Source organism: Ailuropoda melanoleuca, chromosome 12, assembly GCF_002007445.2.
Source record: "Ailuropoda melanoleuca isolate Jingjing chromosome 12, ASM200744v2, whole genome shotgun sequence".
Lineage (NCBI taxonomy): Eukaryota > Metazoa > Chordata > Mammalia > Carnivora > Ursidae > Ailuropoda > Ailuropoda melanoleuca.
Window position 1 is genome coordinate 15,275,908 of NC_048229.1, and position 25,250 is coordinate 15,301,157.

General features: G+C 41.7%; 1 protein-coding gene across 8 annotated transcripts in view; it reads right to left on the reverse strand.

Annotated features, from left to right (window-relative positions):
• The window catches only part of CIT (citron rho-interacting serine/threonine kinase), a 170,887-nt gene that overhangs the window by 119,705 nt on the left and 25,932 nt on the right, over positions 1-25,250 (reverse strand). For all 8 annotated transcript variants that reach the window (XM_034672359.1, XM_034672358.1, XM_019800123.2 and 5 more), the window contains 4 exons: positions 18,369-18,511; positions 17,579-17,672; positions 11,523-11,726; positions 9,956-10,109 (listed from right to left, as the gene is read on the reverse strand). In XM_034672359.1, coding sequence (XP_034528250.1) covers positions 9,956-10,109; positions 11,523-11,726; positions 17,579-17,672; positions 18,369-18,511 — 595 coding nt within the window. The remainder of the gene's footprint in view (positions 1-9,955; positions 10,110-11,522; positions 11,727-17,578; positions 17,673-18,368; positions 18,512-25,250) is intronic.

The window sequence follows — 25,250 nt, forward strand, 5'->3', positions numbered from 1 at the left end:
ACAGAGATAGAGACAGCCAGTGAGAGAGGGAACACAAGCAGGGGGAGTGGGGGAGGAAGAAGCAGGCTCATAGAGGAAGAGCCTGATGTGGGGCTCGATCTCAGAACGCCGGGATCACGCCCTGAGCCGAAGGCAGACCCTTAACCGCTGTGCCACCCAGGCGCCCCTAATATAATTCTTAATCTTTGGCCAAATCATTTCCATGTTTGCTTGGTTGTAAAAGGTTTTTGGGCAAGTGAGAATTTAAGGGTCAAGGACTCCCAATTTATGGGCTTTCTAGAAAAACCTATTCCCCACTCTCCCCCAGGGAAGGCATTAATTTACCTTATTTAGAACCAATTTTACTAAACTAAAATTTAGCATTGCGCTGTTGGCTTGCACTAAGAGGCACTATAAGAAGCAGTCATGGGGGTGCAAGGGGGTGGCTCAGTCAATTGAGCATCTCATTTATGGGGAACCCAATGATGAAATTCCTCAGGGCTCGGTATCCAGAAAATCAAGTCTTTTCTGAGCATTTTTCACTCATTGGACTGAGGCTCTCATACAGTGGACCCTTAAACAACATGGGTTTGAACTGCAGGGGTCTACTTACACATGATTTTTTTCAATAATTCAGCACAGTACTGCAAATGTACTTTCCCTTCCTAATGATGTTCTAATAACATTTTCTTCTCTCTAGCTTACTTTATTGTAAGACTATAGTATATAATACATATAACATACACAATATGTGTTAATCAACTATTTACAACATCAGTAAGGCTTCCAGTCAACAGTAGGCTGTTAGAAGTTTTGGGGGAGTCAAAAGTTATGTAGAGATTTTTGATTATGCAGGGGTCAGCATCACTAACCCCCATGTTGTTCAAGGGTCAATTGTCACTGTTCATATTTTCCATTTTGCTTTGGCCACTAGGAGGCTAAGAGTCCCAGGTCTGTCCTCATCCAGCCACTTGACCAGAACTTCTTTGTTTTTACCTTTAACCCTGACTTTATTTCTTTACTGGGATACCCTCATCAACCAGATTCCTACATTTATTTATTTTTATCCTTTTGATATTGCAATTATCTCTAAAATAAGCCATCTCAATTTATCTTGGAATAAAATGAAATACTGCATATTTTTAACATCTCTGGATTTAGCTTCGAAATTCAGACTAGAGCAGGGAAATCCCATAATCCTAATTTATAAGCATTTAGCTCTTCTTAGCCTATTTTCTCCTATCAATAACTTACTTTCTAAAAACAGAACAATCCCCAAGAGATACATAAATACGCGCCTGTGTAGCCCATAAGCCTGTAAGAGCTCCTGACTACATGTCTTCATTATTCCTTGTTTATGTTGGAGCGGGGGGTGCCCACATGCTCCTGGGCTGGTAAGCTGAATTCCCGCTATCACTACTACAGCATCCCCTGCTCTTTATACCCTCCTCTCTCTCTCATGCTGATCCCCCAACAACCCAGCTCCCCTTCCTCACTTCCTCGTGCCCCTGAAGTCACTAGGCGGTTATCAAACAGGGAGATACATTTCAGGGCCAACAAAGGCAAAAAGAGAAGCAATCTACCAACCACCGCAAACTAGCTTAGAAAACAAAGCATGGACAGACATGTGCTCAAATGATAGGAAGCCAAAACAAGCAGACCTGAAAAAGGTCCAAAAGAAACCAACGCGCACCCACGTGCATGCACTTCACAAGCCATTGAGATAATGTTATTCTAAAAGCAGAACGCTAAAATAAATAAATAAATAAATAAATAAAATATTCATGTTAAAACCATAAGGAGTTTTCATTTGTGAAGAAGAGAACACTGCTCATCAGTGGCCAATTCAAAGGATAAATATGGTAGGGCTTACAAAGATTTCTTCATTTATATCGATGATGCAGGAAAATCACCTGACGATAAAAATTCCTGATTTCTTGGGAGGCAGTATAACAATGTTGTAAAGAGTATAAGCCATACTGGCATTTATGCTGGTGTAGAATATTCTGGAAAGTTATATAAGAAACTGACACTAGTGGATCACTTTAGGAGAGGCCCTGGGCATCAGGTGAGAAGGAGACAATTTTCACTGTTTAACCTTCTGTGCCATTTGGATTTTTTTTTCAAGATTTTATTTATTTATTTGACAGAGAGAGAGACAGCCAGTGAGAGAGGGAACACAGCAGGAGGAGTGGGAGAAGAAGATGCAGGGCTCGATTCCAGGACTCTGGGATCACGCCCTGAGCCGAAGGCAGAGGCTTAATGACTAAGCCACTCAGACGCCCCTAACTTTAATAATAATTAAAAGCAAAGAGAACCTGGAGTCAGAGAGACCTGAATTTGACTTCTGCCACTGCCAATCACTGGCTTTGGGACCTTTGCCAAGTGGCTTCATCTCCTTAGGCCTCAATATCCTCACCTGTACCGTGGGACTAATCACAGCACCCATCTCACAGAGGTGTAGTGAGTAAATGGGACAATAATACACATAATGGCCTTTGCAGAGCCCCTGGCACATAATAGGTGCTCAATAAATAGCATAGCAATATAATACACAGCTAAAAAGTTAATGAAGAAAACTTGATCCATCCTTAACGAAACCTAACTATGGGACAATAGTAAATTGGGGGTGGGGGCAGGGATGAGGAGTGGAAGGCATATAAATGCCTTCTTACAACCACCTATTTGCTATCAGCAGGTGGAGATTAAGTTAAGCCACCATCTTGAAAGATATGAAGGTTGTAAAGCCCATCTGAGAAAAAAAGCTTTAAATTCCTCAAAAGCAGAGCCTAAAATCCAGCATTTCTAAGCAGTTCCATCCACCTATGGAAGTCCTCAGCCAAAAAGCAGTCACCCCTTATCCCAAGACCAGAGAACAAAATGAGGAAGAAGGACCCTACAAAGATGAGCAAGAAATTCTAAGGTTGACAGAATTAATTTTCTCCTCTTCCAGGGCTTTGCAAATGCTAATATGCACAGGAATCTTATTTCTGGGGATCTTATTAAAGTGCAGCTTCTGACTCAGCAGGTCTAGGGGGGCCTGAGTCTCTGCATCTCTAACAAGCTCCCAGGTGATGTCAGGGATGCCGATGCCACGCTCTGTGCAACAAGGTCCTGCTGACCCCAAACTATGGTTCCATTGCTTGTTAGCAACAGCAGTCTTCAGTGATTCTGATGACTGCCATACTTTCTCTCCTGGTAATAACCAGGCCAATTCTTCTAAATCGGTTGTTCTCCATCAGGAGCAGATGTGGCCCCCAACAGACACTGGGCAATGGCCGGAGACATATATTTGGTTGTCACAAACTGCACGGGGGAGGGTGCTGCTGGCATCTATGGGTAATGGTCGGGGTGCTGCTAAATATCCTGCAATCACACATCAGCTCCCACCACAAAGAATGATCTGGTCCCACATGTCAACAGTGCCGTGGTTGAGACATCTTAGTCTAATAAACAGAGACTATGATTCGAGTCCTGTCAATTCATCCCAAGACTATATAAACCCCAATTTTGGAAATGGGTCTTCAATCCAACATTGTCCTTTCTTAGGCTAGGTCTGAGGCCTGGGGAGGGTAACAAATTAGCAGGAAGAACTGGATGCTGCATGTGGGGAAGGGGTCACCAGGTCATTGTCCATATTTTGTTTAAAAGTAAGCCTATGTGGGGGCGTGTGGGTGGCTCAGTCAGTTAAGTGTCTGACTCTTGATTTTGGCTCATGTCATGATCTCAGGGTCATGAAATCGAGTCCCATGACAGGCTCCACGCTCAGTGGGGAGTCTGCTCGAGATTCTCTCTCTTCCTCTCCCTCTGCCCCTCCCCCAAGTCATGTGTACACACTCTCTCAAATAAATAAATAACACTTAAAAAAAAAAATCAAGCATTTGTGGTTCCGTAAGCCAGCAAGTAACCTACCAAGCATTAACCTTTCTATGACTTTGAGCTACAACAACTCAATAGGAACACAGCTCTATGTATGCAGAGGACCTGAAGTTTAGACTATAAGTTCCCTGAAGGCAGGGCCATAGCCACATTTGTCCATCAACAGAGGTACAGCTAATTTAACACAATGAGGAGGAAGGTAGATACTCAAACATCATGAGGAATCCTGTGGATTCAAAAATTACTGCAATCCCATATGTGCTAAACAGACATAGAGATTAAACCACTCACTAGTGTGATATGGTTTATTCTTTGTCATCACCACAGACATTATTACTAACAATGATCTATGCTAAGGTATACGTGGTTTTGTAGAAAGAGCCTGGGCTCTAGAGTCACAAAGAGCTTGACCCAAATCCGGATTCTCTCACTTATGTGTTATGTGACCTGAGACAAGTGAGCATAGCGTCCACATCTGCAAAATAGGTATAATAATCCTGACCTCTGACAGAATTGTTTTGAAGTAATACGGTGTGCTGTATTTAAACACCTAGTGGCTGGCATACAACAGGGGGCACTTAACCAATATTTCCTACCCTATTAAGAACTGGAATAAAACGCCCAGTGAGTTACATGGTGCTTACTTCTGCACACAACAATACGTAAGCTCAGCTGAGGCTAGGGAGCCACAAAATCCCTTTCCTTTCAACAGAAGGCCATCATCCTTTATTGAGCAATCACAGGACTGTGCAATTGTGGCCATTCGGGGCCCAGTAGTGCACAATGATCATCAATGACAAAAAGGAGACCTATCAGCAGGGGAATACTCAGTGTTCATCAGCATGGGAGCACCATCAGGTCACTCACGACCAGCAGAAATGAAATGTACTCATTTCACAATAATTTTGCAAGAACCATGTCTTTCTGAGAATAGTGAAAGTCAGGAGAAGCAGCCTGTGTCATAAGTAACAGACAATGCAAGTTCTCTAGCGCATTCACCACAGACATGCCAGGATACTTCTGCAATCCTGTCAGGACATGGCGGTCTTGGGACAAGCATGCTGGTTCCGTTGACATCACTATGCCTGTGCAGGGAAGATATTTTAAGAGATGTGACTAGAAAAGCACACCAGGCAGCAAAACTTCCTCACTAACAGGAGCAGGTGCGCGATGCCAGGGAATGGAGGCATAACCACGAGGGCATGAATGAAAGAGGCACTCCAACTGGCCTCAGCTCTCCAGAAGCACAGAAAATCAGGCTGGGTACAACCAGACTCTTGCCCAGCATTGGAAACATCACTGGGACTGCAGAGCCCAGGATACTTAAGAAGCCTCCTACTGGAACCTGGAAAGGAGCCCTGAAATAATGATAATAATAAGCAGCTGAAAACGCAAGCTGACCTCTGATTGTGCGAAGCTGGGAATGGACCATCAGGGTAATGGGTGCCTGATGACCTTCATGGGGCAGTAACTCATCACAAAGCTTTTGACTTGCTGGGAAGATAAGCATTCCGGAACTGGGTCAGGTTCCTGGTTCATGTGGTGTCACCCAGAGCAACCCTAAGAGGCTGGACCCAGGAGGACGCAGATGTTCCATCTGACCTCAGTGTCAAAGCCAAGGCATGTCCCAGTTTCCCCTTAGCAGCCACTCCCAATTCTGTCATTCAGAAATTTGCCCAGACCCTTCTTAAACTGCATTTATATATCTTGCCAAGACCCCCTCTTGAGATAATGAGTTTTAGAAGATTATTACCTGCTGTGTTAAGCAGTACTTCCTTTCATTGGTTACAACAAGATAAAGAAGAATTAAGGGTGAGGCAGCAGAGAGGCTAATGTTGCTTTCATCAAGGGACAATCTTGTGTGTGGCAAGTGGAAATATTTAATATGCTGGAGCCATAAGGCATTTGAGCAGCAACAATAAACTCGGGAAATCCAACAGCTTCAAGTGTCTTGGTTGATAAAAATCACTCAACGTGCATTTATGAAAAATAGGACTGGACAAAGGCATAATTTCTGTTAGAGTTATGTAGTCAGAAAGTAGCTCAAACAGCAGTCCACCAATGTTTTCAATCACACGACCCTGAGTTGATTGCAAATATGCAGGGATTGGAGGTTGGTGAAAAACTGGGAAATCTTCTAGGAGAAACTCAATGAATACCGTGGCTCTCTGCATAGGGATGCCACAGAACCTCCAGGAAAAGGTGCTACCAGTCCTCAGAGGAAATAAAGATCCCACCCACTGGCTGAGCTACACCAAGTATCTCAGCCAGGCATAGTCCCATCAACTGCACTCTCATTGTAATATGGCACCCTGGACTGATTCTGGGAACAGAACAGAGACATGAGTGGAGAAACTGGTGAAATCGTAATAAAGTCTCAAGTTTAATTAATAGCAATGTGCAAATATTAATCTTAGTTTTGACAAATGTGGCATAGTTATGTAAGATGTTATAACATCAGGGGAAACTGGGAGAAGGGTATGTGGGAACTCTCTGTACTATCTTTGCAACTTCTCTATAAATCTATTATTATTCCAAAGTTAAAGGTTTATTAAAATTAAAAGGAATTTTTTAAAGCAAACATATTTCATAATGCTTCAGAGCCACTGTACTGGGAGTTGAAAGTCCATAAAAACCACCAAGATTTTTAAAAATCAAAATTTAAGGCAAAGGACATGAAAAGACATTTTTCTAGAGAAGACATACAGATGGTCAACAGGTATCTGAAAAGGTGCTGAACATCACTCATCATCAGGAAAATGCCAATCAAAACCACAAGATAACACTTCACACCTGTTAGGATGGCTAGTACCCAAAAGACAAGACAGGAGTGTGTGGCTGGCTCAGTTGGTTGAGCTTCAGACTCTTGATCTCAGCTCAGATCTTAATCTCGGGGTCATAGGTTTGGGCCCTGCACTGGGCACCACGCCTAGCATACAGCCTATCTGGAGGAAAAAAAAAAAAAAGCCAAGAGACAACAAGTGTTGGCAAGGATGTGGAAAAAAGGGAATCCTTGTACACTGTTGGTAGAAATGTTAATTGTTACAACCAGTACAGAAAACAGTATGGAGGTTGCTCAAAAACTAAAAATAGAACTACTACATGATCCAGCAATCCCTCTTCTGGTTGTACACCCGAAGAAAATGAGATCAACACCTCGAAGAGATCTTGATTTCATGGCAGCATTTATTCACAACAGCCAAGATATGGAAACAATCTAAGTGCCCATCAATGGAGGAATGGATAAAGAAGTTGTGGTACACACACACCCACGCACCCACCCACCCACACACCACACACACACAAGGCAATATCACTCAGCCTTAAAAAAAAAAAAAAAGAAGGAGATCGTGCCATTTGCAACAACACAGATAAACCTGGAGGACATTATGCTAAGGGAAGTAATATAGGCACAGAAAGAGGAAAAACTGCATGACCTCACTTTTCTGTGAAATCTAAGAGTTAAATGCATGAAAGCAGAGAGCAGGATGGCTACCAGATGAGGGCAGGGGGAATAGGGAGATAGTGGTCCAAGGGTACAAGGTTGGAGTTACATAGGAGGAATAAGCAAATCTAATATACATAGCATGATGACTACGGTTAATACACTGTATTGAACACTGGCAATTCGCTAAGAGAGTAGATTACAGGTGCTCTCAACACAGAAAAGGAAAAAATGGTAACTATGTGAGGAGATGGATATGATCATTAGCTTGACTACAGTAATCATTTCACCATGTATATGTACATCAAATCATCATGCTCTATACCTTAAATATATACAATTTTTACTGTTTCTCAAGTTTTTTTTAAGATTTTATTTATTTTTGCAAGGGAGAGAGAGAGAGAGCGTGTGCACCCTCGTGTGCACAAGGGGGAGGGGCAGACAGAGAAACAGACATCCTGCTGAGCAGGGAGCCCGATGTGGGACTCGATCTCAGGACCCTGAGATCATTACCTGAGCCGAAGGCAGACGCTTCACCAATTGAGCCACCCAGGCACCCTGCAATTTTTACTTTAAAAAAATAACTTCAAAAAAAATCAGAATTCGGATGGATGAGAATTCCCTGATACAAAATGGGGCTTGGGGGGGGGGGCGGACAACACATGCACATATCTTAAAGTAAGGAAAAACTGGGCACCTAGCTGGCTCAGTCAGTGGAGTATGTAACTCCAAGTTCTTGATCTCAGCATTGTGAGTTCGAGCCCTGCATTGGGTGTAGAGACTGCTTAAAAATAAAATTTTAAAAATAATAATAAGGAAAAACTAAGCGGGTATGTATTAGGACATGGAAAATTTAAGTAGATAGGCAGAGGAGGCACGGTGAGTCAAGTATGGCAGCAGCCATAGTGTGAAGATGACAAAGTCATCTCATCCCAAAGAAAACCAGGACCTTCTAAAAGATGGGCCTTGTTTTGTTTGTTTAAAGATTTTATTTATTTTATTTTAGAGATAGCAGGGGGAGAGGCAGAGAGAAACAGGGAGAAAGTAACCCAAGCAGACTCTGCACTGAGCATAGAGCCCAATGTGGGGCTTGATCTCATGACCCTGAAATCAGACCTGAACCGAAACCAAGAGCCAGACACTTAACCAACTGCGCCAGCCAGGCGCCCCTAAAAGATGGGCCTTGTGATGGACAGCATGGGCCATAATCTACACCGAAATGTATCCTCTACAGGCATTATGTAATTTACAGAACAGGAGTTACACATGTCAGCCCAATAACCCCAGAGTCTATAAAACAGCCTGGAAGAAAAAGACTAGGACAAAATCTGGGAATTCTGACACCATACCAAAAACAACATCAAGGTGTACCAAAACTCAAAATAAAGTTACTCAGGTAATTCATTACCACTCACTGGTTCGCTTGACTGGAGACAGGCTGTTAAGACATAATCGGCAAGTGCACACATAGAAAAATTAACTGCTCATTCAAGGACGCTACAGAGATACAAAGGCAAGGTAAGAAAAGACTGAATATATGAATAGCATCTATAGGAAACTGTATCAAATCTTTCTAAAAGCAAAAAAAGAAGACAGCCCTGAAAATACACTGTTGATTAAAAGCCCTGAACCTTGGAGATTTAGGGGTTGATGCCTGAAGGTTAGGAAAAGTAAGCAATGTCCCTACCAGAAGGAAAAAAAAAATTGCTAAGAAATACTTACAAAAATGTAGCCCATTTAAATATTTGGGCAGGTTAGAGAGACCATCACAATGGCTTTCAACTGGACAACGCTGGATCTTCACCCAACTCAAACATTATGACGATATGGCTCCAGCTAGAAGCCTGGTGCTGACACCTTAGAAATGGATTCCAATCCCCACCTCCCCTCATCACAAGATAAAACACTCACACGGACCAACTGCTTTCCTACTGGCCCCCATCTGTGCTAATCACTGGGTCACATTCAATCAACAACACATCCAAAAATAAAAAGGTTTAACAACAACAACAATAAAATCACCAATTTGTAAGAAATCAAGCATTTTGGTTTTTGTTGATAATAAATCAGGTCTCTGTTTTTAATGAATTCCATTTGCACTGATTGATCCCAAAGTAACATAAGTATGAATGAATGACTCCACTGTGCAACTACGTTATGCATTTTACAAGCTTGTGACCAAAGACAAATATTCTAGAGGAGAACAAACGAACACAGAGAGACATTTATGGTTTTAGTGCAGGCTTGGCCATTCGCAGAGCAACCTGGCACTATGCCTCATTTCTGAGTCCTTTTTTCCTAATTTGTGAAGGATATAGCTAGGTCTGCTTTTCCTCTGAGAAGAAACTCTGTCAAAGCAAGCGACAACCGTTGAACTCCATCAATCTGTACCTCTAACTTACTGAGAGATGATGTTCAGAAGGCCACATAAGCCCAGAGTTTGATAGATGACCCTGTCCTGTGCAAACAATTTTAAAGAAGAATTATCACTTACCAACAGCTCCGTCATTAGCCTTCTATCCCCTGTAGATAATTAAGGCCCTGATTTATATAATTTATACCACCTTCTGTGGGCTAGAATGATTTCCAATCATTCTTAAGTATTTACGCTTAATTCCAACACCAGAAGTGAAGGACTACGGTTCTACTTACAGTTACGGATGTTATTCCAGTCAATTTTGGAGAAGAAAGGGTGGCAGCAAAGGCCTTCAAACTTCAGTCTCTCTTTCTGGCCACACAGCAAACTCTGAATCAGATCAAGTAATTCGCCACTAACTTTGGGGTCATCAGGAAACTTCAAAAACCTCTATTCCAAAAAATAAAAACAAAATTAGCATTTCCTTAGCAGATTTAGTTTCTCGTGTTCGAAAGTTAAGAAAGTATTTCTCACATATGCAAGTTCCACTTCTTTTTTTTTTTTTTAAGAAGGAAGTTTTGTGCCCTCTTAACTTTGGACCAAAGGCATGTTCCAAAAATAAATGGCCTGTTCACATCAATCGGCCTCGTTCCTTTACAAGGGTTCAATATCCTTCATGATTTGACCCTGCTCCTCTCTGTCTCTTGTAGCTACATTCCCAATCTCGCTCTTTGCTGTCCAACAATGATGAGCTATTTAAAGCTGCCTGAACAAATCATGCTGTTCTCGCTGCCTAGAACGCCCTCCCCATCCCGCGCCCCTCTTCCACCCGATCACTGCCCCCCCCATGCTCCCTCTGTAATCTACTTCTGCACAAACACTGCGCACTGTGATTTCTGTGTGATAACAGGGAAAGAAGGCAGAGAGAGCCTTCTTGCTCATCACTGTAAACCCAGTACCTAACCATGTCAGGCGCAATTCACTCATTACTGAACGAGCAGACTGAAATGAAGGAGATAAATTGGTCCCAAGAATCATTAAGGGAAAACTTTCACTCCAGAGGAGACTCAAGAATAACAAGTAATATATGTATGTATTAAGCATATAAAATATGTATTATGCATATGAAAATAGGTATTAAGTATTCCGGAAAGATGAGATTGAGTGAGTTAGAAGAACCTGTGAAGTTTCTCTTTTTTCCTTTTGGTTGAAACTAAAACATACGTATTTATCATATCCTTAAGAAATGGGTTTAGGATACTGGAATGTACAGTTATTAGAAACGGTTTTAATTCTACTTCATATATATTCCTATAATTCTAATTCCTATCCCCATTTGATTTTACTACCATATTTGACAGCTAGGAGCCTTGAGAAAGAGCACAGCAGAATATCAAAGGAATGGACTCAAAGCCAGACCTCCTGTTAGTCTAGGCAAGTTACTTAACCATTTTGGGCTTTGGTTTCCTCATCTGTAAAAGGAAAAGGATATCTACCTCTCACATTGTTTGAGAATTGGCCAAGTTAACGAACTATATTTCAAGTCAAAGACTCAGTTATTCCCTTAACAGCACTGAAATCAAAATGCATTTTGTAATCAATGAAATATGATAGATTAATTGGCAAGAGTTTTTCTTTTTTAATGGTACCTAAAATAATGGCACAGGCTTACAATGGCTGGCGGCTGAGAGTCAATGAAACACAATTACTAAAGCGTTTAGAGCAGCTTTTAGCACCAAGTGCTTTGTAAGTATTTGCTATTGTTATTATCTGGCACTGCTGATTTACATTACAAACGTTCACTCACACATTTTTAAATGACAGCTCTCCTTATTACTTCAGAATCTACTCATGGCTCTTTACCTGGAAATTCATGATGTTATTGAAGGTTCTGGCTGAGGTCCCCTCAGTGAATGGGGACCTTCCATAAACCATCTCATAGGCGATCACTCCCACCGACCACCAGTCACAGTCGAGACTGTAGACGCCTTTCCCTTCCCCATTCATCACGGTCAACACTTCAGGGGCCATGTAATCTGGGGTCCCAATTGGGAGTCTGGCGTTCACCTGGAGACCCATAAATAAAATAAACACAGCAAACTTTCAATTATTCTCAAATAGATTGCCAACAGCAACATTTCAGACACAAGCTGATTTGCCACTGATTACTATTCTCCCAGGCACTTAAACCTTCTGTCAAGTGGCATGCTGTCAGGAAATGCAAACGATTTACTAATTAAAAAAAAAAAAAAAGTACATGATATACTCCAAAGGCAAAAGGGCAAGAGTTGATGATATACACCCTTCAGTTACACAAATAAGAGTCAGGTATGCAACTAAAACGGAAGATGTCTTTCCTGATACACGTTACATGGAACTTCTCTTACATATGAAAACAGCAAAATGATAATAAATCCTAAAGATCAAACTATAAGATCAATCTACCCATTATTGAAAACCCTGCAGCTAACTAGGGCAAAACAATATTGCCGATGGGTCGATGGGTCGTATCTCAAGTTTAAATATCTGCAATCAACATTCCTACTTCAAGCCACCCACAGGGGAAGACATGATAAATATCTTCCACCAGAGGGCCAATGTTAATGAGTTCATTTTCCTCACCCCCAACTCCTGGTCCTGTGGTTCCCTCCCCACCGTGCAGAAATCCAGAGCCCTCCAATCCAATGGCACTCAAGCACCTGGCCTTTGCAAAGAAAGGCTAGGACAATGTAGTAGGTCTTTTTCTAAAGCTAAATATATCCCATTTGAAGAACTGTCCTTTTTTCTAAGAATTTGTCCTTTTGTTTTAGTGTTTATATGTTTTTGTTTCTCGAAATGATGCTGATGAGAGGTTTTCTGCGCCCCCCCAACCCGTTCCTAGACAACAGAGTAAGCTGGCAATACTTTCAGCCCTGAAAACTGTTTTGAAGTCTTATTTACCCATGAAATTTAAAGGCTAAGGATCACCTCTCTGACTTCTTCCCCATCAAAACAGAAACGGCCTGATGTTAGTCATATCTGGGTTAACGAATAATCCTATAGCTGTCCAATAATCCTGCCTTTAAAAAGGCTTCTATCACATGAGCATTACATGGGCACCAAAGAACCTTCTCCCTATTAAAGAATGTTGACTGCCACTGAGAGACGTTAGAGATTTTATAGGTATGGCCAAGCATCTTTAAGGCTGGGCTTTATATCCCTTCCCTAGGAATGGAGACCCAAGATCTTCCAGCCTGTAACTTAAATCTTTTCCATCCCTCTGCCCGAAAGACCCACGGTTGTAGGAAAGAAACCCATTCTCCCTACCCCTTCTCTTTTCACCCCTTCTCTCAAGCCCACCATAGGTTTTTCCAAACGTTAAATCTGGACAGCAGTGTGATACTGGTATTCTTGATGCCAGTCATCCATTGCTTTGGGCAACAGAATTTCCACTGAGGGGCACCTGGCCAGCTCAGTGGAGCATGCAACGCCTGATCTCAGGGGTTGTGAGTTTGAGCCCCACAGTTGGTGTACAGATTACTTAAAAAAAATAAAATAAAATAAAATAAAATCTTTATTAAAAAAAAGAATTTTCACTGCAAGTACCCACTGGGGGAAGCTAGATGGTCCACACTGCCCAAGAAAGCCATAAGCCATTGCTGATAGACAAAAACGGGGAGAAAGGAGACAATATCTGGTCTAAAACAGGGCACCTTAAGCTTGAGAAACTGAAAGCAGCTTAAGTCAAGGGAAAGCCTTGATGCTGGGGAGCCTGCATTAAGACTTCTATCTTTTAAGGCGTGTGTAAATGTTAATGAGCTCGGCACGGGATTAGGATTAAACTACAGGGTTTTGGTAAAAACCCTCAATACTGACAATAATATTTTTTTTAATATGAAAACAAGAGAAGAAAAACTAATGTCATCATTAAATGCTTACCCTTTATGCCTAATTACGTTGCAGACTATTACTATGCAATCCTCAAATATGCATCTTTGCACTTGTTGGATTTTATTTTATCATCACACTAGACTGTTTGGGAATATTCAGTTCTCCTGGTTTGCAGTGCACAGGGCTTGGTCACTTGTTCAAGAACAACAAAGAGTCGAAAGGAACTTGACTGGGTTGTGTTTATCAGCAAGACCCAGCAAGGAGTGTAAGTCATCAATGCCTCATTTTCAAACTCATGATGAGACTTATCAAAGAGAGTCAGATAACTCCCTAATTCCTGCCCCACAACAGGCATGTGATTATAAACATTTATGTCTAATCACTTTGTAATTTTCTAAATTTTAAGGGAAAATATCCCTAGCTTCCTTTATGCACATCTCCTGCATAAATTACATTAGGTACTTAATAGTAATTTACAAAGGTTTTTAATGACAATTTAATGACTGCTAAATTTCCATTAGTTACTGACCTCCAAGGACATTAAACCCCTTCAACACTTAATGTCACACATCCTGATAAGGATTTTGCAGGATGCTTTCACTCTCCTCTGGTGGCAATTCACAGCCAGCCAATCTGGGTAAGATATTAAAAGCAGAGCCATGTACAGGGCACCATCTGAAAAGTTTTACTAAATTTTAGTTAATTTTCACTGTGTTGACAGGGAAGAAAATACACCAGTTCAGCAGGAGACAATAAGAAAATGACCAAGAGACAGAAGGCAGAGTCATATTTCAGGAGATAAAGAGGTTAAGAAAAGAAACAAAAAAGGATTAACTTAGATTCTTTTACAAGCAGATGAGAAGAAAGTAAGAAAACCACTGTCTCCTCCCAATCCTCTTCCCATAAAATGCTTAAACATAAAACTATTTCAACCTAAATTTCCCCAAGTGGCTACACAGGGAAGAAACATCCACCTGCAGAAGCAGGGGTGGGATGGGGGGTTGGGACGGGTACTGGGGGGGGGGAGAATGGTATCTCATTATCTTTCCTCTTGGGGGAAAAGGATAAAATTTTCTCACTCCTATGTAAATGTAAAAAAAGGCTATCTCCTATGGATTTTCAACTGCTCACTGAGGCTGATCAACACTTAACTTGCTTATACTGTTCTTTGTTTACAATCTCCTTACAAGTGTTTGTGTGAGAGGTGAATGAGACAGGTTGGAAGAGTTTGCTATTTGCCACTCTGAGATTCTAATAAGGTTAAATGGGTAGCCTAAGGGCACACAGCAGGTGGACGGCATGTCTCAGATCAACACCCAAACCTCTAGGCAGTTCGGTTCCCCACTGTTAGTAAGAATACTTCAAAGCAACACACTAAGAAGCTTGAAATAATGACAATGGAAGATGGAAAACCCAACAGATCCAAAAGTCACAAATATCTATTCATAGATATATCTATGAGTCTATATAGATATATCTATATATCTATTCACAGATAATATTCATAGATCATTCATAGATAATATTTGAGAGTGGCAGGGAAAAGATTTTAGGTGAGTAGCATACATGAATTTCAGTAAACGTAGATTATATTTCATATATTTTAAGTACAAAAAACATTTAGAACCTCCTTTAGGCCTATAAAACATTCTATTTAAAAGAAACACATGTTGGGATACCTGGATGGCTCAGTCGGCTAAGCGTCTGACTCTTGGTTTTGGCTCAGGTCATGATCTCAGGGTTGTGATACTGAACCCCACAATGGGCAAAGGGCTCCATACTCAGTTCAGTCTGCTTGAGATTCTTTCCCTCTCCCTTTCCCTCCCCTTCTCCTCTTCCCCCTGCATACTCTCTCTAATAAATAAAATCTTTTTAAAAAAAATTTAACCCACCTCCACTGATCAAAAATACAAAAAACAGTATTTCTATGTCCATATTTTACTTCATCTAGATTGTAGATTATCAGTCTTCTATAATTAAAGGCCTTTTCACTTAAAACAATGCTAAAAAGTCCTTCTTATGTGCTTGTCACATTCTGGCCCTAAAAGCACAAAGTTCTGGAGAGGCGATTCTTTCTCCAAGAGAAGAGGAGGTGCATTACTCTCAAGTATGCAGAACTGAGCGCCTTATCTCCTTCACCAGAATAATCAGGGGTTGAGCACTGAGCTGCAAATAAACCTCAGTGACTCTGGAGGGTTCTGCGCCTGAAGTGAAGGTTGTTCCAATTAGAAGAACTGAAAAGGGATAGTTTGAAGCACTGAAAAACAGAAATCTGAAATGAATGAAAGTCCAGTCTCTCCACTTGCGGCTCAAAAGGAAGTGAGTGATTCCAGATGCAGAGATGGGGCCTCTTTATTCCCATTTATTTACCAAGCAGTGACTCTGGATCATAATCTAGTTTTCCAAGTGGGTTTTCTTGCTGCAAACACCTAGTGCTGGCTCTCATTAATAAGCTGTCTGCTGTTTCTCAATTGACTTGAGATGGTTCTGAACCAGGTGTGATTTTGTCCCCCACGGAACATGCAGCAATGCCTGGAGACATTTTTGGTTTTCACAACTGGAGGAGAGGGTGTTTTTGGCAGCTAGTGGATAGAGGCCAGGAATGTAGCTAGCTAAATATCCTATAATACACAGGATAGCCCCCCACAATAAAGAACTATCCAGGGCAAAATATCAATGGTCAATGTCAACGGTATCCAGAGCTATGTATCTACGCTTCAATTATTAGACCATGTATCTACGCTTCAGTTTATTTCTAGATGTATGAGTGTATTAAGGTCACTCACGCAATGTACAAGTTTTTGAATCCTAGATGATAAACATTTCCATTACTTAACTTTTTTCCATGCTTTATTCCACTAAATTCAACAACTAAGTTTTCATGCCTATTTCTGAATTTCACATAGTTTTTAAAACATAAAATGTTTTGATCCTATAATCTAATTCTCATTGTAATGATCAAGTGAAACCAATTACAAGAACATAATTTGGGGTAGAGGGGTGGGGCACAGTGCCTAGAGAGACCGTTTTTCCAAGAATCCTAACACTAAGTAAATTATCTCAAGTAGGCCTCAGGTCTGCTGAACAGGGAGCCCAGAGCCTGGAGTACAAACATAACATAACCCCAAACCTTTCCCTAATATCAACCTGATAACACCCACCTTTCCTCCAAAGAGCTTGAGAAAAAAAGGCAATTTTACATATTTCCCTTTATAAGGACTTAACTCTCAGAGATTGGGAAGGGGGGCATTTTACAGAGTAGCCTCCCTAACCTCTTAACTTGTGCATTTTAATGAGAATCAGTATTTTACTGAGAAAGAATGAAAGGCCAAGTTCCTAAAAATTTGTCCAGGTCACCAAATGGGTCAGTTACAAAGTAAGTCTTAAAATCTAAGTTGATTTTCTCTTAGACCTACCATTTTTTTTTGCAAAGAACACATGAAAATTCACTTTAGTATGTACCAATTTTATTAGGGTTTTTAAGTCTATATATTTTTTTTTACTTTGTCATCTTTTTCCTCAAGTATTCTTGCTCTTGATCTCAGCAGGTACCCTCTTGCCTTCCTATTTAGCACAGGGAATACAGCTTCATTTTTACCAGAGGTCCAGGACTTGGAAATGACATTCTGAGCAGCTGGTTCTTTATGCTTAAGGATATTTGGTTCAAATGTGCCAGTGATTTCTTTCAATTTTGTTGAATAGAAAATAGAGATGAGAGATAAATAAGATTACAGAAGACAATCTATAATAAGGAAAAGGAAAAGAAAAACAAAAATGAGCATTTTCCCTTTATGTTTTAACCAAACCATAAGGATGTTCCTAAAAATGTTTTGTAGGGCACTAACAGATAGGGTGCCAATGTCAAAGAAGTCTGGGAAATAGCTCTATGTCCCCATCCCCACCTCCACCCCCAGAGAAATCATGTCACACACTGGCAGCTGAAGGTTCCAAAATGTCACTCAAAGTTATCAAAATTTTCCAAACTTATGAGGACCACAGAACACTTCGTAGCATAATCTCTATTAAGCTATCTTATTCCATTTTGTTACCATCTTATTTGAGTTCATTTTAGCCACTGATCCAAAATCCACAAGCTTGATGTGTCCTGTTCGGTCAATGAGAATGTTCTCAGGTTTGACGTCTCTAAAAAATCAGAGCCACAAATTAGCGTTGTCTTCCCCATGTCAATCAGCAAGCAGTTGTTAACCTAGGATATTAATTCAGCCAACAATCTCAGTGTCTAAATTCTGCTATATAGACTTCCCTATCGATAAATATAATTAAAAATAATCGTTCTGCAAAACAAATTTAAGTAAGAAAAAGAAGGAGAAGAAAGAAAAGGAGGGGGAGAGGGGAAGGGAACAACATTCTCGGATGTACATAAAATACCACATGAGTGAGGATGTAAAGAGACACTTTTCGACTGAGGATTTGATGAAACACCTTTGTAAACTACTAATGGGCAAGGTCAGAAGTACAACTCCATGGTCTTCAGCTTCTACGTGGTATGCCAGTTCCTTCTGCAAATCGAATTCAGTTTTTCCACCATATAACTCAAGGAACCCATGCAAGAGTTCTCAGTCTTATCAGCTACATTCACAAATCTTATTAGCAAACTTGAGTACGTTATAATTCTAGATCTATTTCACCATTGAGCAGGCAAAGCTGAAATGTCTGCCACTCTGGAAAATATACTTTCAGCCAGTTGCAGTTAAGGCCAGTTAAAATTTGGATGAAGCATCATTTTAAGGCTGAAATTATTCATCTATTCGCTCTATTGTGGGAATTCTTAGGTGATACAGATAAATTCTCAGAATACTACCAGAGAGTCTCACTTACCGATGTACATAACCCATCTCATGAATGCTGTGAACAGCCAAAATCAGTTCGGCTAGGTAAAACTGAATCATATTTTCATCTAATTGGTCCTCGTATCTATTCAAAAGTGACAGCAAGTCCCCTCCAGGCTGATATTCCATGACCTGTATAGAATGCCAAAGTTATTAATTCTTCATATACCCCAAAAAAGGGAATGTCTCAATTAGAGCCTCAAATACTGCCTGACGAGTTATAATTACAATGTCTCCACAAAACACCTAAGATGTGGGAGACATATTCTAAGTCATGTAGGATAAGGTCCCTGCCCTAAGGAAATTACATCTGATACCCAAGAGAATCAATATAATGAAAGACTAGTCCCAGACACCATGCACAGTGTTTGCAAGGCAAGCTTGAAAGTTGAATTAAATCCACACACTCACCCACCCACCCACCCAAGTAGACACCCCAGACATTCCCTAGGATTAGGTACACAGTGTAGATGGAAATTCCTAGAGGGAAACAAACCCTCGGGCATCCTTTTTGCATTTCTCTCAGCACCCAGCAGACTACAGGAGGTGTGCAATAAATACGATACAATCTTTTCCTGCAATAGTCATCTGACCATCTCTATTAAAAATTTAAATGTAAACATACAATCTCTGACCTCATAATTCCACTTCTGACAATTTATTTTACAGGAACTTAGAGTAGTTTGTAGATCAATAGATACATAGATTCACTGTAGTACTGTTGTAACACAGGGGAGGAAAAGCCTGGAAATCACTCAAACATCCATCATTAAGAAACGGCTGAAATATATCTAAATAATGGGAGAAGATGTAGATATTAAAAATAAACAGAGTCAATCTAGTCACACTGCCATGGGTAGCTGTCCGTGATAATACAAAGTGACATCCTATACAGGATAAAGCACAACCTCCTTTTTGTGATTAAAAAAAAAAATTATTACATTTGTTAATATGTACATAGGAAAAAAATCCAGAAAAGAATATAGAGGCACCCGGGTGGCTCAGTCAGTTGAGTGTCTGACTCTCATTTTCAGCTCAGGTCATGATCCCAGGGTCATGAGATCAAGGTCCCAGGGTCCCATCCAGCTCTGTGCTCAGTGAAGGGGTCTGCTTGTCCCTCTCCCTCTGCTCCCCGCTCCCACCCAATGCTCGCTCTAATAAATAAATAAAATCTTAAAAAAAAAAACAAAACAGAATATAAAGTACAGCCTCAAATAAAATGTTTGATTAGCAAAAAATTTCTTCCACTCCAAGGAACAAAAATCCTTCCTCCTTCTGATGATAACTGAGTGTGATATTCTGAGTCAACATGCAGCTTTGAGGCCGATTTGCCCAGGTGGCTTCAAACTGCGGCCTGGTGACTTCAGCTCTCTGCCCTTCAGTTTCCCCTGCTCTAAACTGGAGTGAGACTAATTGCCTGGCAATACTGCGCCTGGCAACAACGAGGTCCTCCACTGCTGGTCAATGCCTTTCTTTTCCCACCCCGGCTGCATGATCCTTCCCTCTCTGGCTGGGAGAAGCTGGGGCATATTTCGATCATCTTTGCAGTCATGTCAACTCTTACTCAGTTCTCTTCCTGTCCTTTGCTCCGATTTCCCATTTTGTGAGCCATCCTATAAATATCTTTTGTTTTAAGTTGTCTCAAATCCTTTCTGGAAAGAGGCAAGATCCAAATAAACATCTTTAAAAAAAAAAATACTAAATCTCTCCAACTACTGCATTCCAGAAGCCAATTTTGGGATGTGAATTCTCTCCATCCTCCTCCAAACTCCTGTTTGCTTTTGGTCCAGAATTAGAAGAAAGCTCTAGTCAAGTGAGACATTGAGCATCTGCATATATCCGCAGAGGCTGCAGGCTGGCCCAGTAAAGATTCTGCCCGGCACCAAGTGAACCCCACGCCAGAGACCCCTGGGGGAGCCAGAGACCCCTGGGGGAGCCAGAGACCCACATGTCCTCCCCATGGGCTCTGTGTCATCTGGGAGTCTCCCCCATTCACATGACATCGTGTAGGGAGTGGAGAGTCAACCAGATATTGGACAATTTGAAGAGTAAGGTTCCATTTGCACTGCAATCGCTGGAAAAAGACTGATGAACCCACAAGAAGAGCAACACTTAGAAGGGGTGGCAGCTAAAATGCAGACTTTATTTCCCCAAATTCACAGCAGATTGAAAGCTACCAGTCCCAGCCCTAGAAGAGCCCATGGGAGCCACCTGGCTGCCTAAAACTCACCCACTCATCCCAACTTCGTTCTCCACAGGCCCTGGATATGTGGGTGAATGCCAATTTTTATGTCTGTTTTAAATATATATTGCCATTAAAAAGGTCTTAAATATCAAAAAAAAAAAAATTCACCGATAACAACAGAAGTACTTGTGCTTTTAGAACGGAAACATCTTAAAATAAGAACAATGCATATTTATGATGACACATCACAGTTATAAATGTTCTAACCTGGCTCTATTAAAGATGTGTGAAATAGAATGGCTTATAAGTCTGAGGATGACAAAGTCAAACAGCACCGGCTGGCAACATTTAAGAGCTCACAATCTGACCACTATTTAATACTTCGCAACTATTCCTGAAGATTCTATTTTGGAATGACCAGTAAAATAGTTCAGAAAAGAAGAACCATCTCTTTTTTTTTGTTTGTTTGTTTGTTTGTTGTTGTTTTTTTAAAAGATTTTATTTATTTATTTGACAGAGATAGAGACAGCCAGCGAAAGAGGGAACACAAGCAGGGGGAATGGGAGAGGAAGAAGCAGGCTCACAGCGGAGGAGCCTGATGTGGGGCTCGATCCCATAATGCCGGGATCACGCCCTGAGCCGAAGGCAGATGCTTAACTGCTGTGCCACCCAGGCACCCCAGAAGAACCATCTCTTAAAAGGCAAAAAGATATGTATCCTTTGCTCCTATTCAGAAGATCCAATTTCCTGAGCTAAAAACCCCCGGCAAAAGTAGATTAGTCTTTTCTGAGTCAAACAACTTTTCATTTCTTCAAAACCAGGGTTGATTGAGAAGACAAGCGACAAAAATTACAACAGCTGCTAGGCACCAGGCTCCACAACATGGGACTAAATAGACACAAAATGACAAACCTTTAAATAGACTGTGTCCTTATCAAAGAAACTAATCAAACTTGACCCATCAACACGATTCCACATTACCATACTAAAAATTCCAAGCGCCCACCATTCGAGAACTTAATTTGGAAATTTACTGAGCAAATTTGTCTGTCCCAAGATGTTACCCCTACCCCAAAACCATCCTCCTGGGATAGAGTCACTCATTCTGTTATGAATGGAGCCCATGGGGAATATGGCTTGTGTGTGGCCAACCCAAGCTGAATCAATCATCTTGCTGTTGAGCTTAGAAGTACAGGACTTGGGCACTTTCAGAAAACAGGACTTGGGCACTTTCAGAAAACACTTCAAGACTTTTAAAAACAGTACCAAGTCAAGAGGTTCCAAAAGCATCATCAAAGGTCAAAAACTAAGAGTCTTCAAGTCTCCATACCAGATGACGTGCTATGAACTAAACACCAGGGTCAGCAGAACACCATAAACAACTGAAGGCAAAAGTCACCACCCAGGCTATGCCAGACAATCCATTCACAGCACCTGGTTTTGTCCAAAAGCATGACTCCATCCCAGACTTTTACTACTCAGAGATGCCCGGTGAAGTACTGATCCCCCCAAAATGTGTCTTTTCACCTAATGAACCTGGTAAGTCTTCTCAAGCCTGCCTGTCCATCAGAATCACCTGAGGAGCTACTTTTTTAAAAACAGATAAAACACATTCATTAGAAAAAAAAAATTGAGTGCCTACTATGTGTCAGGTATTGTTCTAGATACTAGGAAAACAGCAGAGACTGTAAAAGACAAAAAAAATCCCTTGCCTTCATGGGGCTGGAATTGTAGTGATATGAACAAGAGTAAACATTACGCAGTCTGAAAGGGTAAAGTGTGTCTTACTCCCATCCCAACCATTCAGGGAGCTTGTTAAAATTTCCAGTGACCCTGGGTGAGGTGCAGAAATCTGTATTTTTAGGGAGCTCCCCGGTGATTCTGATGTGGACAGCACAGTCCTGAGAGCCACCACAGACGAAGGTGCAGAGACAAAGAGGCTCCCGGCGTCGGCCAGATGAAAAGTTTCTACGGCAGAGGTACCCTGAATACAGCTAACACCCCTACTCCTTGCCATTTTTTTTTCAGTGACTACCTGGACATGACAGGATCTGCCTACCACACCAGGATCACCGGCAGCAAAGGGCCGGAAAGTAACCAGTCCATCAGTACGGAGGCAACAATCCTGCACGGAAGGACATGCGAGGTCCCTGCCCACAACGACCAGCTGCAGGTCACCCGAACGGCAATCACCAAGGCACAGTAATCAAAGGCCGGGGAGCCAGGAGGAGGAAAGAGCCCTACAGTGAAACAGTCCTAAACAATGCGATCACCCTGCAGATGGCAGAGAAAGCACAGCAGCTGACAGAGAAGCCTGGCTTGGAGCTATAACGGACTTGCTCTTTTAAAGCAAAGACATTCAGGCCAACAGAGACAAACCCTGCTAATGGCACAGCTGCAGATGCTAATTAAAGGGCAAATCTTACACGTGTTCAGTTTGGAAGGAGCGGCAGCTTCTCTGCTGGTGTTCGCATCTACACCCCTAGAACAGGGATGGCAGTGCCCATCAGTTGTGTTGCATTCAAAACAAAGGACAAGTGTGTGTGGGGCGGGGGTGTGTTTGTGGACACATGCACGTGCACATCCATGCATGCTTGCATGCACACACATCCATATGTGGGGAGGGGGTGTCTAATAGGTCTTGTACTCTATTCCAATTTGCACGGAGTGTCATTAGAGGCACGCTGTGCTGGCCACCCCTCTAGCAGTGCGCCCTTGAAATGCCTGCACTACAATCAGCACGCCTGAAAGTACCATGGAAATGTAACGATGGTATTGGCATCGTTATCTGCCCTGCGCAGTGTTCCTGATCTTTGGCATCAGGGAGGAAGGAAGGGATCCTCAAAGCAGAGTGATCCCTGGCAGAGACCCTAAATTATTCCTCTTGAAGGACAAGGTCACCAAGAAAAAAAGAAAGAAGACCCTTTATTTCAGAAAATATGAATCCCAGCCTAACTCATCCATCTATTCAAAAGATCCTCATTGAGCACCAAATCATCCAGAGTCTTGGCAAGATACAGATAGCACACTCAAACCAGTAACTGAGGACATGAGTTAATGAAGCACCCTGCATTGGTGAAGAATCCCAGGGCCAGTTAACAACAGGAGAGTTGATACCACTCCTTGACCCGAAAGAGCGAATGCAAGGAACAGGATCACAAGATCTTCACTACTGCTGAAGGAACAAAAGGAAGAAGCAGTATCCAGAAATGAACTGTAGCTACAGCCACAGGACTAAGGTTTTCAAAGTGGGGTCCCCAGACCAGTAGCAGCATCTGGGACCTGGTTGCAAATTCTTGGGTCCTATCCCAGACCTACTAAACCAGAAACTGTGACTGTGGAACCAGGCAAACTGGGACAATGGAACGAAATTGTGACTCTTAAAACTCTGAACGCATTCACTTGAAATATGCCTCAAAAGAGCAGGACACAAAACAACTGTTTTGAAGGCACAAAGGACCCCCCAGGGCAATAACACACTCAGCAACTGAATTGGGGTCAATAAGAGGTATTAATATCTCACTTCACCAATGAGAACGTTGAAATCAAAAAGGCCAACGACTCCAGGGAGACCAACCAAGGAACAGTAATAAAACAAGAACCTATATTCTAGTAACAGTTTCCTTCCGACGGGCAGCCAGCTTCCCAAGCAGCAACATGTGAACATGCTGGTGAGTTCTGAGACATGCCTGAAAACGGGATAATCTTATCTGAGAGATCAAAACAGCACATGTCTCGCTGTCAAAACTATCATAAGCTGCCACATTTCACTAAAATAAACAATGAAGTTCTATTTGTTAACCCTCTCCAGACTCCCAGTGACAGCATGGGGTGGTGTTTCTACAGGCCATGGGGTCACTGTCTAGAAACTGCTAACCTCCACATTGTTCCTACACCAGAAGGAAATACTCCCCATGCGATTGCACGACCTTCGATGGAAAGCAAGACAGGAAATATAAAAAACTAATCCCAAGTAGGACCTCAGAGCCTGGGTCAGACTGGCAGTGCTTTGGGATGTAACAGTGGGTCAAGGGGTCCTGGCTTCAAAACCCAGATCTATCATTTATGACCTACATACAGATTATAACTTGTCCCCCAAATCCATTCTTCCCTTAGCTGGATATTGGCCATGCAGCTAGATAGTACAGATGTGAGGTCATGTGATGAAGTTCTGGTCAACAAAACAGAAGAGGAAATGATGTGTCCCACTTCCATATCATTCTACATGAAAGAAGTTTTCTTGTTCCGCTCTCCACCCCTTTCTCCTGCCAGCCAGAGGCAACAAGAACGTCAATGCCCAACACCAACCATGTCAAGGGGATGACATCCTAAAGGATGAGGAGCCACAAGATAGAAGGAACCTGGGTCCCTGCATTATCACATACAATAGAACTTCTCCATCAGCCTGGACTGTATTTTGCTATCTTTTTGTTAAAGTAGCTTAACCTATACCTTAACTAATACATCCTATTTGCAACTGGGGAAGAAAAATTTGGAATGAACAGAGGGAGGTTAATGTGAGGCCACTGTAAGGAAAGAAGATTCATGGGTCAGTTACAGGGTCAGAGCAAGAACGGCCTGAAAAGACCCACAGTATGAAAAACATCAATACAAAACCAACAACCTTTAAGAATCTCACAAAGCATTTAGATGCAACAATACTACATGTAGTGAGTTGCAAAACAA